Source organism: Gymnogyps californianus, chromosome 21, assembly GCF_018139145.2.
Source record: "Gymnogyps californianus isolate 813 chromosome 21, ASM1813914v2, whole genome shotgun sequence".
Lineage (NCBI taxonomy): Eukaryota > Metazoa > Chordata > Aves > Accipitriformes > Cathartidae > Gymnogyps > Gymnogyps californianus.
In genome coordinates this window covers 4,239,986-4,256,590 of record NC_059491.1, presented here as the reverse complement: position 1 = coordinate 4,256,590, position 16,605 = coordinate 4,239,986, and the positions used below count along the sequence as shown (strand labels likewise).

At 48.6% G+C, this 16,605-nt stretch overlaps 2 protein-coding genes across 2 annotated transcripts in view; one reads left to right on the top strand and one right to left on the bottom strand.

Annotated features, from left to right (window-relative positions):
- The window catches only part of SAMD11 (sterile alpha motif domain containing 11), a 126,493-nt gene extending 120,757 nt beyond the window's left edge, over window positions 1-5,736 (top strand). The window contains 2 exon segments of the mRNA XM_050909636.1: window positions 1,368-1,478; window positions 4,269-5,736. Of these exon segments, the coding sequence (XP_050765593.1) occupies window positions 1,368-1,478; window positions 4,269-4,517 (360 nt within the window). The 3' untranslated portion in view covers window positions 4,518-5,736.
- The window catches only part of NOC2L (NOC2 like nucleolar associated transcriptional repressor), a 56,075-nt gene continuing 45,185 nt past the window's right edge, over window positions 5,716-16,605 (bottom strand). The window contains exons 20-21 of the mRNA XM_050909637.1: window positions 11,005-11,145; window positions 5,716-8,390 (exon numbers count right to left, since the gene is read on the bottom strand). Coding sequence (XP_050765594.1) covers window positions 8,245-8,390; window positions 11,005-11,145 — 287 coding nt within the window. The 3' untranslated portion in view covers window positions 5,716-8,244. The remainder of the gene's footprint in view (window positions 8,391-11,004; window positions 11,146-16,605) is intronic.

Below are 16,605 nucleotides of genomic sequence, written 5' to 3'. Positions count from 1 at the left end.
CTCTATATATGAAGAATGGAGCTATAAGACCACATATCCAGACCCTAACCTTTATAACACAGTACATATTAGGTGGAAAACTCTTGCATGACCCTGTCATTTGAAACAGATAGAGGCAAAACAAAGTATTTTTTCCTGTCCTTAAGAACGTGTTAAAATGGGATAGTTTTGTATGGCTGGGTGTATTAGAATGTGTTCATATGAAACTGCCATTTTATAAGACTGTACTAGCCCTGCTGTCGTTTCTGTGATGATATGTGTGCACATCGCCAGGTTCTGCTTCACTCAACTAACCAGGAGAGGGGCAAGAGACTTGCTGTACTGTTAATGGAAACTGTCTGAAAGGCCAGCGCAGTTGACTCAGTAGGATCATGCCACATTTAGTGGGACCGCTTGGCTACCTCAGTCAATACAGTGGCACTGCAATATTTATCAGTCCATGTTGCTAGAAGTGGTGGGGGGAAAAAAAGGGCCTAGTGCTGAAACAGACTGGCGAGGAGGGCTCATCCTCCCTGATCCCAGTTGGTGTTCTGGGTAGCGGGAGTCACTGCCAAACAGCATGACGGACTGCATTCTCCAGGCTGCTTGCATGTTCTAGGAATGGTTGTAATATACGGCAGGCAGAGGAGGAGACAAAAAAAGAAAAAAAAAGGTGCAAAACTGAGTGTTGCACATGAATCCATCTAACCTGCAGAATGTGCTCCACAGATCTGTTTATGTATTTTGCCTGGAGACTGTTTTGGAAATTAGCAGCTTTGAGAAGGAAATGCATGAACAAGCAAGTTCCTCCTTTTCAATTGCATATGCCTCACTGAAGACTGCAAATACTTTTGAAGTCTACTGGGTCAACTTTTTCCAAATATCCACACAAGTGTGAGTGACCTAGGATTTGCCAAAATTTAGATTCTTATCTTTTTCTCCTATGTCTTCTGCCCTTTTCGGAGTTGGGATAGGGCCCCTGGGCATGTCACTGTTCTTTCTCAAATCTGCTATCATCATATGCTATCAGCTGGGCTTACTCATCATGTTGCACTTAGGTCAGCTGTTTTGGTTGCTAAACCTGGGGACGTTCCCCAGAGAAAAAACTTCATGCCCCATCCCAACATTTAAAAAAAAGTATTGCTTTACCTAAACTAGCCCAACCAGCCCTAATTCACATTCCCATGTGTGTCTCCTTTTACTTGTTGGCTCCTAGCTGTGGATACAGGATTGTATGTACCTCTTGTGTATTAACATGGGCCTACTTCACCACTGAGGCTCTTAGAGTCTGCCTTTTCTACGGCGCCCTTCTGTGCAATGGCAAGATGAGCGCAGCAGATATGTCACTGGCATTTCTAAGCCTGGACTTGTGTTCTGGTTTCTTTCAGGTATTCCGAGAGCAGGCTATTGATGGCGAGACCCTGCCCCTCCTGACGGAAGAGCACTTACTGAACAATATGGGGCTGAAACTCGGACCTGCACTGAAGATAAGGTCACAGGTAGGAAAATTTCCTATGTAGTAGCAAGTGGCACGCTTTAAACTTGTCGCTTGCCAGAACAGGGCTGTCGAGATCTGGTTTATTGAATATAATTTATTAAGCAATAATTGTTCACTTATTTATTTGTAATTCTGGTTTCAAGAAAACTTGATCTGTCCTCCAAAATGTTCCATATCCTCATCTGGAGCCAGTGACATAACTGTTTCAGGAAGGAAACATGGACAGTATGCAGTGCCCAGGGGCAGACGCAAATAGTTCAGGACAAGTGGTGGGAGGGAGTAACAGGGATGCAGTGGGAAGCGCCTAAAATGGACCAGCTAGAAAAGACACGTTAGGCTGTTCCCACAAATACTGGCCAGGAAAGAAGAAAAGCTGGGAACAAGTGAGGCAAGGTAGGTGGTTTCAAATCAGTTGAACCTGAAAATAGTCATCCCGAGGTACCTAAAGAACTAAGTAAAGCCATCTCAGGAACCAGTTGTCTCTTTTTTTCTAGACTGGATGCAAGTCCTTGTGCTGCTCATTTTCCTTGTAACTAGATGGCTCTTGGCGGGTCTCCTTTTTAGTGAGGCTTGAAGCACAAGTGCATTTAACATGTCTCAGCATCATCTGTTGATTACTTTCCCTCCCCAGTGAGTAATGGACCAGCTCTTTCCCTTCTCTGCTGTGCTAGTAATAGACTTCTGTACCATTTTTATCTCTTGCTAGTCATAGCTTACTGGTCTTGCTGATGGGCCGTGCCACCCCCACCCCCCCCGGCTTGTGCTATTCACTTGTATTTTGATACACTGGAAGTAGAAACTGTATTTGCCTCTGTCGAGTTAGTCAAGTTCTCTCTTTCAGGGGAATGTATTTCCTCCTCAACAGACTAGTTTGCTGTTGTGCCCTTATGGCGATGTTTCTTCTTCCCAAAATGCCCTTTTTTTTTTTTTCTTCCCTCTATGACTTGGCTCCCAAGTCTCTGCCTGTAGAGGTCTGCTTTCCTAAAATTGCTTTGCTGTTCTCCTGCCTTCCCTAGCTAGCAGCCATGGTGACTTCTATTTCAGTTGCCTCCACTTCCCCTTGGTTGGACTCAATCTAGAAGAACATCTCCACTAGCTTCTTTTTTTTCCATTTAATGATGAGAAAATAGCTTCTGACACATGTCAAGAACAGGCTGCTCTATTGTATTTCCTAGGGGATTATGTCATGCAAATAGTTACAACAGTAATGTGCATGTGCACATACATGGGTTGCACAGATAGTCACTACTCTGGCATAGTTCCCCTAACCCACAAGCTATACATTTGTTACATTATGTTAAAACAATAAGAGCAACTTTACTACTTTCCCTACAGCCCTCACTGTTTATGAGGGGTCTAATAAAAAAGGTTCTGTGGGCAATTGTTCCCTGTGGGTCAATTCAGTAGGAAATAAAACTCTTATGTTTCTTAAAAAACAGAGAATGCCAAATAGCTCACAGACATTCTGAGATTGGATTTGGTGGGGGGAATATGAGATATGGGCTGAAACTAGAAAAACCCTGCTTCGATTTAATCAATAGTGTTTAAAGTCCTATAATAAGGCATGGTTGGGGGGGAGTAAGTGGGGAGCAGAGTCCTGATGTTGCTAACTGAATAATGCCGCAGTTGTCTGGTTTGAACACAAGCCTGTGTTTTTGTTTAAGCTTAAATGTGAAACAGCTGTGTAGGTGCTGGAAAGTTGTGGGGCCTTTGGCCCTTGCTGGGAGGCGAGAACTGCTGCAGGAGAGTTTTCTTTGGTACTGCAGAAGAAGGGAGAGGCTGCAGGCTTACAGTTTCCTGTGCAGTTCACAGCAGCCACCCTGTAGCCAGATTTTTCTTCTCCCTCACCCTGTCGGCCCAGCTCCCCTCGCCCACCCCTTAAGAGCAATTCCTGCTCTTCAGAAGTGGACGTGGTGTACTGTCCTGCTGTACAGGACCCTGGGCTGGGTTAGCAAAAGGAGAGCAGAAAAGTTCTATCAATCAAATTGTCCATCCAGCAGCGCCTGTTAATAACAGAAGTGGTAGAAATCAGTCGGCCCTCTTCACCTGATACACCTTCACCTGAAGGCGGCTAGACAGGCATGTTCCCAATGCCTTGTGTAGCAGAGAAGACCTAGGAACTGCTGCTTACCACCATGTTTCACTCATGAAGGGGATGCGCTGGGGTCCATGAAAGATGGAGAGGACTATCGTAGTTGTCCATGCAGCCTTATCTAGCCAGGTAGACAGGCTGCCTTTCCATAGTCCCCTGATTAGACAGTGAGACCCAATTATTTCAGATCAGAGGCTGGAGTTGGTTCAGCTTTGGGTTGCACACTTCCTTTCAGCGTGCACCTCAGCAAGGCCTTCAGGCTCGTTCTGGCCAAAGAACACAGATGCACGCAAAACACATCACAGGAAAAGGGCCTGTGCTGCAAGTCCCAGCGCGTGTTTAGCCTGAGACGTGATCTAGGGTAGACCTTGCAGCTCCAGCTGTACTTCAGTGCCATGCACCAAAGTGCCTGGCAGAACAGAGTCCTTTAGAAAAAAAGAGAGAGGAGGAAACCTTCCCGGTCTTCTCTGGTAAGTCACCAAGGAGGTTTTATTTTGGTGGATTGGGAATGGTAGCTCTTCATTTCAAATGATGTAACCTAGGTCTTCTATCTGCAGTTCACTTACTTTGGAGTATAGAATCTGGGCTTGCTGCATGAAGCTGCAGCTTCTGTGGGTTTCTGAAGACAGTTTGTGCACATTCTCATCCCTTTTTGCACCCCTGCATTTATTTCCTCTTTTTTTTTTTTTTTTTAAATAGGTCGCCAAGAGAGTGGGCAGAGTTCTGTACATGGCAGGCTTCCCCATGGCTTTCCCACTGCAACCTCCTGGTTTACGGCCACCAGAGCGGGACCTGCCCCCAGCTGATCTCCGGCCGTCCTCCACAGGCAGCGTGGCCTCCCCATTCAGCAGTGGCCTGCCCTCCGCCAGCCGCGTCTCACCAAAGCAGGAAAACGGGAACTCCTCCATCATTGCTGGGATCAATGACACCACGAAACCTCCATCTTAACTGCAGGATAGCTCTTGACTGCTTCTGGAACTGAGATTCAGTTGAACAAACTGAAGGTAATGCATTTTGAGAGAGCAGGAGAGCGCCTCCCTCAGCAGTGTGAGACACAGGAGTGAGGAAGGGAGGTTTTTAATTTTTTTGCTTTTTGTTTTAAAAAAAAAAAACCACAGAAGTTTTAAAAACTGTAAAAAGGGAAGGAAGGAAAACTATCCAAAGATGTGCTGAGACAACACAAGTGAAGAGAAAGAAAATGATTCTAGAGGATGGCAGCAGCATTCCCATTCCCTTTCACACCCCTTCTTGTTGTCGCTCACCAGTCCGAGATGGAGAGCCGTGGACAGGGAATGAACGCTTTTCTTTGCCTTCAGAGAAACATGGCTTTCAGGAACTTCTGGGTGTGACTCCAAGCAGGGAAGGGGAACGGGCACTGCTCCTCCAAATGGTACTCGCCCCCCTGAGCAAAAAAACCCATCAAAAATGAAACCAACCACCTTCCCAAATATCGCCTCCTCCCTGGAAACTGTACTCAGTTCCTCATTCAGGTGTCTATGCATCTCTAGCAACTTTTAAAACAATACCAAAGACAGACAAAAAGAAAAAAAAAGAAAAAAAAAAGGCAAGTTCCGGTCCGTGTTTACTTCAGTGTGGATGGTACGGCACAGGCGGCTCAGTGCTGTCCCACAGGCTGGGGGCTGCCCTCTTCCCTGGCACGTTGTCCCTTTCAGCACACACAGAGAATGGACTCTGCCTGTGCTCCAGCTCCGCAGAGGTTGGTTTTTTTTTCATTAGATGTTTTGTTTTAAAGAGAAGAAAAAAGTGTGTGCTTTGGTAGGATGAAGGGTCACAGGCCTCACTCCAATGTGGCCCCCTCCCTCCTTCATGTGTACAACAACAGACTCATTTATACATTTGGGGTGGGTTTTTTTGTTCGTAGGGTTTTGTTCTTTTTAAAGCCTTGTTACAGAGGTGGACGTAGTTGCACATTCTGGCCTGCTGTGGACCATGAGACAGATACCTGTGCGTTCCCAGAGGAGGGGGAGGGATGCTGGGGGATTCAGGCTAAAAACAATGGGCAGAGTTTTTACTACTGTGAAAGAGATGGTAACTCCTGGGGGTGACCTCCTGTGACTTGTACAGTTGTGAACAACAATCACATGTGGTACTTTTCTCTCTCTCTCTCCCCCTCCCCTCTTTTTTTTTTGTTTAAACATTGCACGTGCTACCGTTTTTCTTACAAAATAGCTTGGTGGTACATTAGCTTCTTTATATTGTAAAAAAAAAAAAAAGTCATTATCCATCACATCACGATAAAAATGCTTTCCAGCAATCAATTTAAATAAAAAAGAAAAACACTTAATTTACAAATGGTACCTAGCTTCCTGAGCTCCTTGCAAGTGGTTGCTTTACTGAAGAAGTCTCCTTTCTTTCACTGTGTGTACACTGGGGCCATATGCCTTACCGCTGGCATTGGTAACTCGGTGCAGTGGAGCTGCTACATTTCTGACCTAAAAGCCAATCTGAGGGTTGGTTCACAGCTGCCAAAAGGCAGACAGCACCTTGCCCAGCTAAGTTAAAGAAGAAAAAGCGACTCCTTTCTCTTTTGGAAGAAGAGGTAAGTTAAAACCTTTTTCTTATAGTTAGGGCCTTACAATTCTCATCTTTGTAGTCATACCCCAGGCTCCCATATGTAATTGCCTGAAGACACAGCCTTTACCAGCCGTAGGGAACCTCAGTCTTGAGTGCTCTTGAACCCCTCATGAAGCAGCAGGTGCTTTGGCCCCCTCAGAGCAGGCTATAAATGATAATAATGATGATTATGATAATAAAACCCAAATTACTTATTTCTGAGGTTACTTCCTCCCCCCTTATGGGACAAAGGGTATCTGGGTGCAGTTGGGAAAAAGAAGCCATCTCTATCCCTATTCCTGCCACTAAGCTCCAAAAAGACGTAACAAACTGTGAATGAAGCAAACACCCCACAACACTGTACTACAGCAGTAATTACCTGTGTGGTAATGATGTCTGGAAGCAGGAAAGGAGCAGCACTCAGTGTAGGACAGGAAGAGCATAATTACCTCTTCACATACAACGAGTTGTTATCACTTACACGTGTGGGTGAGAGGGAGACCGCTAGCCAGGCTATGGTACATTTGGGTTTTCATCTATCATAAGGCAATGTTTCTGAGCTGTGGTTCTTCTGACTCCATGAAAACAGAGAACTTCTTAAAAAAAAAAAGTTGTTCTTTTAAAATGTTTTTTAAAAAAGCATCTTGTCCTCTTGTGGTGTGCAGGAGTAAGGATGCCTGGAGAGGAACATGTAGGCAGTGCAGAAGGCAGAGATGACCAAATCTGTGCAGGTAGCTTGGCCACCCCAAGCGCTGACAGACAGCTACTGACCTCACTGAATGGTGGCAGAGAAGAATAAAGATTGTATTTAGTCCTGGGCCTCTGTTTTCTTTTCCAAAAATCCGCATTAACAAATAACAATGCTCTTGAAAGGCACAGTTAATTTTCAGGAGTGATGCTGTCAGATATGCCCTAAGAATACTTAACTTTTCCTACCTCTCTCAGCACATACCCTCTATTTCCAGTTTATTTTCCAAAGAAATATGTTTCCTAGCTGCCAGTCCTGCAAACTAACAGTGGTCTCAAGAGGTAAGCTGGTTATATTTTCCCAACAGATGACAAATTGCCCATACCCACCTTGAGCTACACGATGTCCTCCCACAAGCACCACTCCTACAGGAAGACACATCATGAGCTGCATGTAGAAGCTGCCCAGGCGATGCAGTGGTTGGCTTTGAGGTAATAAAGGCAGGCTGGGTGCCCAAGACAGCCTGCAATCATCACTACTGTTTTCAGGACTCTGAGAACAAAACAGTGTTCACCACCAGCATCAGCAGCTAGGACTGGCCCTAGAAAGAGGTGATTTTATGTCACTGTGGATAACAATAGGTCTGTTAAAAGCACAGGCTCAGCCTTGTCCCTTGTTTTTGCTAAGCAAATGTATCTCGCACAAATCCAACAGCCATCACAAAATGAAAGTTTGTTTCCTACATTATTAGTTTTGCCTCCTCTTACCCCTTGGTGCCTACACAACCTTCAGTCTCTGCCCCTCCCTCCATATCCTAAGGCAGGCACGTAAAGTTAACTTCTTTAGCATACTTACAGCCAGCTTGATTGAACTGAGCTGCTTCTGATGTTACTGATAAAGGCTTCCATTTGCAGTGACGACACAAAGCACTGAAACACCCTATGCAATCCTTAAGAACTTCTTGGCAAAAGGGAGGGCCCCAGAGCAAAATACGGGGCAACCTGGGTGGTTGGCTGAACAGACAGGAGGACCCTTAGACAAAAGAACTTGTCCTTCCCTTGGTCAGCTCGTGCTCCAGCAGGAGCTAAAACTGAACCCTACGCTATTTAAAGCAGCAGATTTTAATGAGGGCTTTTTATTACCTATGCTGAGCAGTTTTACTGGCCTTGACGTGACCACAATTTTACTGTTACCAAAAACATAACTGGTAGAAAAAGCTTGAAAGTCCAAGTAGCGTCTCTGCTGTGTCACTGAGAAAGTCCTTGGTGGCACCTGGGGCTGGCCTCCCACCCTCCATGCTCCCCAGCTCTTACCACCTCTGTTAAGAACCAGCTACAGGTGCTGAAGGCTGGGTGATCCAGTCCACAGCAGCTCTGTGAGGGATAAGCTTGGAGGGGGTGGCTGTGAGGGTGCTCAGTCATCATCAGAGAAAGCTAAGTCCTCCACAATGTCCTCTTCTCCTTGGGCCAGCTGTTCGAGGTCAGAGCGTGACATCCCATGAGTGAGGCTCCTCTGCTTCTGTGACCCTTGGGGAACACGGGCGGCTTCCTTCCCTCCTTCTGTGGGTGGAAAGAGAGGTGTAAATCCTGCTTTACTGCAAGCGAGAGTGAGGCGAGTCGAGGCAACTCATTGCTAATTAATCCCAGACACTCATTAATTTATTGGTGCCACTGCAGCTCCCAGATAGCGGTAGGAGAGCGCTGCAGGGTGCTCAGTACAGCACTGGCTCTGAAGTACTTGGGGGCGATAGGAGAGGAGACCTAACTAATTGCTGTGCCTGAGGCAGAAACACGAAGTAAGAACTGGGGACACGAGACAGGCAGTGCCTCCAAAACCTTCACCCCTCACAGCTCGGGTCCGTCTGCCTCACTAGAGATGTCAGGCTGGGCATTAAGAGCTGACAGAAAGGAGCTGTCATAGGTAACAGCAAGACTCCCAAATGCAAAACTAGCCCCAGGCTCTCTCCTTTTTGAAACTATATTTTAATAGTAGGGAGCACAAGTGAGAACTGGTTTCTAGGGGCTGTGCAGGACTGTACACATCCCCATTCCCAGTGCCCACCCTTCTCATTCCAGAAGTGTGGCTTGAGCTTCCTACACCTTGCTTCCACAGGGGGCCCTGCAGACCATCTTTCTTAAGCTCTACCAGCAAAGCCTCTGCTCAGCACCAATTCCTACCTCCGGTCTTATGCCACAGCCTCCCACAGGTCGTGGAGGGCAGCGGCAGCAGCTGTGGGACATGGCTGCTTCTCCCTCTCCTCAGCACTCCCTGGATCAGCTGCCAGGCTCTGCCAGTTCAGCCTACTTGCCAAAAAGGACAAAAAAGCTACCGCTGGATGCTCACTGCAGTTCCCATCTTTCAAAACCGCACTGGTGACACCAGAGCATCAGGACCACAGAAGTGCCTCTCCAGGGCACCGAGAGCATCTGCAGAGTTCTCCCCTAAGGCTCTGGCCTGCTGGAGGGTGGGAAGCCGTCACAGACACAAGCGCCTCCCTGTTCCATTGCCCAACCAGGCTGCACGCCTGTCTGTTTTGGTAAAAAGCACAACAGGAATGCTCAGCACACAGAGCTTAAGACTTGGGAGGGGTGGATCTGCCTGTCTGCCCTGCCTGATTGATGTCGGAAAAAGTGCCATGGGCCAGGAGCACCCAGGCCTGAATGTCACTGCTGCTACACCAGTGTATCCAGGCACTAAGAGACTCTGCTGGCTCCACGCCGTGCTCCTACAGCCCAAAGCGAAGGAAGCTGCCATGAGGGGTGAAGGAAGGGAGGATCAGAGTTCCTGCTCTCCCAAACACCAAGAAGGTTACTTTTCCTTCAGCTTGTCTGCGCACTCCAGTAGGCAGAGAGGGAACACTCTCCCTCTTCATCCTTTATGGCATTGTCAGAGCATGCAGCAAATACCCATCTATTCTCGGTGCCGAGGTTTGGGTGTGCGTGCCAAGCCACAGCCATCTGCCATGCTAAATCAGTCAGATTTTGCTCTCACTTGGACTCTTTTCCCCCTTCCTGCTCTCCCTGCTCCCCAAACTAGTAAAGCAAGCCTGCACACAGGAGCTTTTGTGGCTGTTCCCCACAACCACACATCACACCCAATGGCATGCTGAGGAGCAGAGGCTTGGCACTCTAATACAAAGGCCTAAGGAAGTGGCACACAAAAACCAGCAAAGGAACACCACAGCAGCCAGAGCCCCTGGCAGGCCCAGCTTCTGTCTGCTAAGTTAGCAGAGTGACTTGGCAGACACAGGCAAGACTGAGCTGAACGTGGTTAGCTGCACTCTGTTGGGGTGCTGAGCAGGCTCTCTACCCGGCTGTGGCTCTGTGCAAGGGACAGAAGGGGAAGATACTCTCTCCTCAGCTGCAACAAAGCCTGGCTGGGCATCTAGCACAGCCCTGGTGGCACAGCTGGCAGCTTTCTCAGTAGCCATTTAGACAGCTGTTCTTTTGGCCTGCTAGGAGCACGCTGAATTGGTAGCCTCTCACGCTGACACCCACCGCTCTTACCGATTCTGTCTCGTGGCAGCAGCTACTAACTGGCAGAAGTGATCAGGACCAAGCACAGAGCAAAGTCAGTGGTTCTAGCAGGGTCTGTACACATACTGGCAAATACCACTGTTTCAGTGCAGAAAGCCCAGATGAATGCAGGACTTGGACAAGATCTCCTACCAGTCCTATCCTGGGAGGAGCTGTTGAGAAGCAGCAACTAAAGGGTTACCCCTGTGCCGCACCCCATACCCCAGGCACTGCTCAGATGAAAAGTGAAGTGCACCCTCCACACCCCCATGCATGTGTAACCTGTGGAGAGCCTTGAAGGAAGGTTTCTGTACCCTGTTGGGGTGGTCTGTACTTCAAGAGTTTGTTTGAGCCTCTCCGCAGGAGGCCCCTGAAAAGAGATGAAAGGGACTGGTGGCTTGTTAGAGCAAGGTCTGCAAAGACCTTAACCCTTTCACTCTCTTCTCAGTATAAACTCAGAACTGCCAGGTCCCCCTGACCAGGGCGTGTGTGTGTCTGTGTGTAAAAGTCCCTCCTGACACCCTACAGCTCAGAACAGCAGCACAGCCAGAAAAGAGGAGACAGTTCCTTTGTAGGGGAGCGCCCAGAATGCAAAGGAGCCTTCAGTTACCAGTGCTGTCAATAATTCCCCTCCCTTTTGCCCAACTGCACTACTTACCATCTGAGTCACTGTCTTCTTCCAATTCTTCCTCGTCCTCCTCGATCTCATACTTTCCTTCTTCTTCATCATCATCCTCGCCATAGTCCTTGCTGCTTGCTTCTGAACTGTCGTCTGATGCCTGCTTGGCTTTGGCTTTACCTGCAAGTATTTTTACTATGTAAATGGAGACAAAGAGCAGCACACAAGCATACATGCAGGCAGTATATGCAAAGGGCAAAGTACTGCCATCCCAACATTCATCCTCAGGAGTACAGTCATACACACAGGAAAGGGGAAATTTCCCATATTTCTCCAAAAGCCATGTCCCCTTGCACGAGAGGCCCAGAGGACGCATTTCATTTCAGAGGCACCTGCTAGACGCCAGGAAGGCCAGGACACAGAGAGTCAGAGAAATCACCTCAGAAGCCCATAGCAGGGTTTTACTGCTAAAGCCCAGGATTTGCTGCTACCTGGTATTTATGGAGCACCACCAGCGCAGCACCCAAGCGTCCATCATGAACCTAACTGTCTGCCCTGCTCAGAGACATGAAAGCTAGAAGGCGGCAGACAGAAGAGTACAATGAGAAGAAATGGGCCTATGGAACAGACATGAGAAAGGAGAAGGAATAAGTCACGAAGCTGAGACCAGAGAAGGGCTGGTTCCACAGAGAAATAGTGCCTGCGTATACCCACCTCCACCCCTCCATGGTTATATGTAACTGAAAACAGGGGTAGACTCTCTGGTTCAGGGCATCCTTGTAAACCTCTCTTAGCTTTACTCCCTCTGTTAGTCACAACAGAAAGGTCTAGGAACAGATATTGCTGCAAATTCCCTCTGCAGATGGCTAGCCAGGTCCAAGGGAGCCTGGGAGGAAGTATTAAGAGCTTCTGGGTGCTTGGCCTGTGGGCAAATCATCTGCCTCTGAGCCTCTGGAACCGGACTTCTTTTACTCATGTTGAGTTTGCTTCAGTGGAGGAGTGCTTCTCCCCTCTCTCCCTCCTCTGGACAGTGTGAGTCACCATGCATTTAAATGACAGAATACAAATTCTGTACAGAGGGAGCAGAAGAACCAGCTGCTTCTTGCCTCCTTCCAGCCACGACCCCTGAGCTAAGCCCAGCTCAGTGCTGCAGGTTGCCTGCCCTTGCTTACAAACCCGCTGAAGAAGCTATTTATTCACACTTCAGACTCTGCTTGGAAACTGGCTGTACATCTTTCTCACACTGTGATTCCTGGGCCCCACCATGGCGTCTATTTTTTGCCCCATCCTCCCTCCTCAGCAGCTGACCTATGTTACTCACTGAACTGCATACAGAGCCATTAATAAGCTGGCTGCTAGCATTCCCAGCTCCCCGTCATCACCCTGCTCGCTCTGCTTTCACCCATCTGTCAGCTCTGCCAGCACGCAGCCTCTGTGCAATTGCCCCCCGAGGGATCGGAAGCTACATCTCATGGACGGAGCTCTCTCGGGCGCCCGCAGCCATGCGGAGAGCACCCGCTCCACAGGAGATGGATTGCAGTGCTATTCACTGCACCACATCATATTGATGGGCACCTGAGCAGCTCAGGCAACAGCGGAGGGGCACGCTCTCATCCATCAAGCAGCACTAGCAAAAGCACCGACAGATCCAGCTACCAGCTCATCTGAGAGTATGCAGAGAAACCAGCTGTGGGCAGGAATTGGGTATCGGGCCCTTGGGTCATTCCTACGTGCTATGCACAGGCAGCAGGCCACTAAGAGGAATTTACTGAACTTCTCCAGCCTCCTGCTCCCCTCCCCTAAGCTCAGCCCCTGCCTCCCCTTCCCCTGATGTACACACACAGAGGCCCCAATACAGCCTTCACGCAGAACTCAAGGTTCCATCTCCTCAGGCAGAAGGGTATCAGCACGACTCCAGAAGAGAATGCTTAGGGTGCTCCGGTGAACTAGTGCTTCTCCCCTCTTCCTCCTCACTCTGCCTCTGGATCCTCAAGCTGACAGCCCACAGCAGGAATTCTGCCACTGAGAAGGGCCATGATTATTCTGCTATGAAATGAAAATGTCTGACCTCTCCTTCCACATCCCTGGCCCCCACCAGTCTGGCATTAAATTGATGTAATATGATTACGTGAGGGATAAATGAAGAAACCTGTTCAAGTTCATTAGAGGCACACCAACACTTAATGTGGACAGATCACTCATTACAGCCAGGCCCAGAGAGACGCTGCAGCCACACTCCCTTCTCGCCTTTAATTGCCTCATGACGAGGCAGTCCAGCACCTCTTTCTAAGCCATTAATAATTTCCAGGAGCAGCCGCCTTTCCTCCCAGAGATCTGTCAGCTGGTAAATGAAAGGAACGCATGAACTTCCCTACCCCCACTAGCAACACACAGACTGATCAAATCCACGCTCTTTCCTCCCCATCTCCTGGCTCTTTCTGCCCCTGCCTGCTCAGGGGTTCCTGAAACGTGCAAACTTGTTTCTCTCCCCTCTTCAGACCTTGCAGAGACCCAAGCAAGGGAGTCTCTCCTGCCTGCCAAATGCTCTCTCCATTCCAGAGGGCAGCTTGTCTTGATGTGATGGAACTGTTTGCGTTCACCACCTTTCCAGCCCCCTTGGAGAGGATGCTGGGGGTGTGCAATCCTGCTGAAATGAGCAGGCAGCTTTCAGCTCCATGTGCACAAGGTAGGGGAAATCTCCCCTCAGATCCACAAAATTAAAAAACGATTGCAAATTCATCACTTTCGTTCCTTTTCCTGTGCAGCCATATCTGCTGCATGCATCAATACACCACTTGCAATTTATTCCCTGGTGTGGCTGCTCCACGGCCAGGAGCAGACCAAAACAAAACAACCAGAAATAGACAGCCAACAGGCAGCATCATCTTGTTAGAAGGACCACTATGCTGGGATCCTGGACACGTGAACTCAAAAGTCCTGTCTCAAACCCCACTCCAACTGTGTCAAGACATCCTCCCTCTCCTGCCTCAATTATTATGCCTGAATTTGTCATATTGGCGCACTGAGCAGGGACTACTCCTCCCCAGCAGGCTATGCAGCAGCACCCGCCACCAAACTCGATCTTGGTTGAGGTCTCCCAGTGCAACGCAAGATGCACTGACAGGGAGCTAACCAGCGCTCCTAACTTCCAGGTTCTGAAAGGAGCAGATATGGATTTGTGCTGATGAACTTACTAACTGACTTCCAAAGAACCGTCCACCAGTCTGTCCGTTCTTTCAGGAACGCCTAAAATAAACAGAAGTGCCGGTACTGACAGAGCAGGGGGCTCAAACCACAAAGAAACCCAATGAGACTTCTATAAACGTGACACCAGACACAGAAACGTTTGTTATTGCTAGTCTTGCTAGGATTCAGAAGAGATAGATTCATTCATTCATTCATTGTTGGATTCAGCAAGGCCTGAGAAGTGAGAATGAAGATTCTGATGGGTGGGAGGCGGCTTCTACCAGGGACCTGTGGCGTACAGCAAAGGCTGAAGTCAGGGCTGGGACTCAGGAAAGAAGAGACTGGAGACCTGCAAAGCTTACAGAGCTAGGGAAAAGGTGGCTCCTGTCAAAGATAAATGGCTTATCATGGTTTTGGCTGCTGTGAGGCTGCTAAGGTTAAGCTAAGGAAGGATCAGAGAGCTTAGCTACCGTTGGGTCCTGCAGAACCTGAAGCACTAGGAAGAAGGCCTGGGCCAAGGGGAGCAGATGGCCTGCTATCAGCCTTTCATCTCTGGCCTAATGCAAAACTGGGGTTAGGATTCAAAAGAAGACAGGCCTAAGAGATAGGTTTATGCCTGGATCCTAGATGGTGCATTAAAGCAGGCTGATGGCTGTAGCTAGCACAAGATCAGTGAGTTCAGAAGGCAGTAGGCTTACAGAAAAAAAAAAAAACCCTTTTTTCAAATAATGTCTACATTAAAGTTGTGGCATGTCTTACTGTGCTACCAGAGGATGCTGTGGAAGCCACGTTAACAACGAGGATCAGGCACAATCAGGGAACTAACAGATTCATCAGTGGATATTAAACAAAACGGCCTCTCCGCAATCCTCAGTTCAGAACATCGCTAGGCTGCTGACTACCCTGTAACCTCCCCTGCCCTGAACATACTTTTTCCTCTTCCCTAGCACCTCCATATACTGCAAGAGCACTGGAGGTGTTTAGCTTGCACCTGCATCTTTATGCACCTGCCTGTTATCCCTCTCCTCAACACATGCAATTATAGTGCAGCCCCGGAGCTGAAGGGCAGAAAGATTCAAGGCTGTAACACTTGGCTGGAGCTGACTTTCACCTCTGAATCGCTCCAAGGATCCCTCCAGGAGCACTCGCCCTGCGAGAATCCACTACCACAATGTTATGCCCACACTGATGCTCCCCACAGGAACATACCCCATCTGAATCTGCTCCCCAGCCCATGCTGCAGTTTCTCCTACTTTCTGGGAAATCTAGGATGCTGCCTATTCAACTCCAGGGCAGTCCCCAGTGGCCGCGCCTCGCCTGCTCAAGGGATGCTGTTCTGGGAGGATTCTGGAGGCGGTATCTCTGCCAGATGCTGCTGCTGTTCCTGCTCCCCAGTGGGAGGAGAGCAGGGGCGGGTGGTTCCCATCTGGGAGCTGCACACTGGGGCCAAGGGCTGTGCGAGCTGCGAACACCAAACTGCTGGCAGCCATCTCCTGCAGCAGTGCCTGGGGCTGGATGCAGCAAACGTCCTTTCTCTGCTACAGCACAGCTGAAAACGGTGGAGGTGGGGGCAGACAAGAGGGGGACGCTCAGAACAGAAGAGAAGGTAATGCACAACTGCACCCGTGCTGCTGGAGGACAACAAGATCTGCACGTTACCCTTCTCCCACGTGCAGGGACAGTTTTTATCATCTACCCTTGGCCCCCCCAGGAATGAGTAATGGCAAACTGTGAGAACAGGGAGCTCCCCAACCCCCTCAGTTTGGGAAAAATGTGCCATTCGCTCCCTGCCTGGGATTGGAAAGACCTCTTCAGAAGCCTGCTCTGCTCTTAGAAATACAAAAGTCTTTGAGGTACACGTTAGTTAATGAGCAAGATGTTTTGGCTAGCAATGGTTAACCCAAGAACTCTAGCCGCTCTCCAGGCCTACCCTCTTCCAGAGAGATTAGGGACAGTGTAAACTAAAATCAACGTTTCACTGATACAATGCTTAATTTAGATCAAAAGCAAAAGGTAAGGGTGGCTTTGAACAGCAGCTAAATAACAAAACTGATGATTTCCTGGCTTTTAGCAGGCAATTTTCCGCTCTTGTGAATTTGGTCTGGGACCTGACAGGCCAAAACAACTACTAATCGGAAGAAGAATGTCCTGTCAACATAGGAAAGATTCTGCCAAGCCAAATGCTGTGGTTGGTGAGAGATGGGAGCCATTTTCACTATGCCTCCATACCCAACATCCCACCAGAAAGCCACAATAATGCTGCACTAGCAGCAGGTTCTGAAATCCAGACTTTTATGTAGCCATCATCAGAGGGAAGAGAGTTTTCCAGACCAGGGCAACCATCCTCACAGATTTAACCCGTGGGGTTGCCTAGGAGGATGAGTTACAGCAACAGACCACTGCAACTATCTAGCTAGGACTTTTCTGGCAGGGAATTCCTTCCTTTCCAGAAGT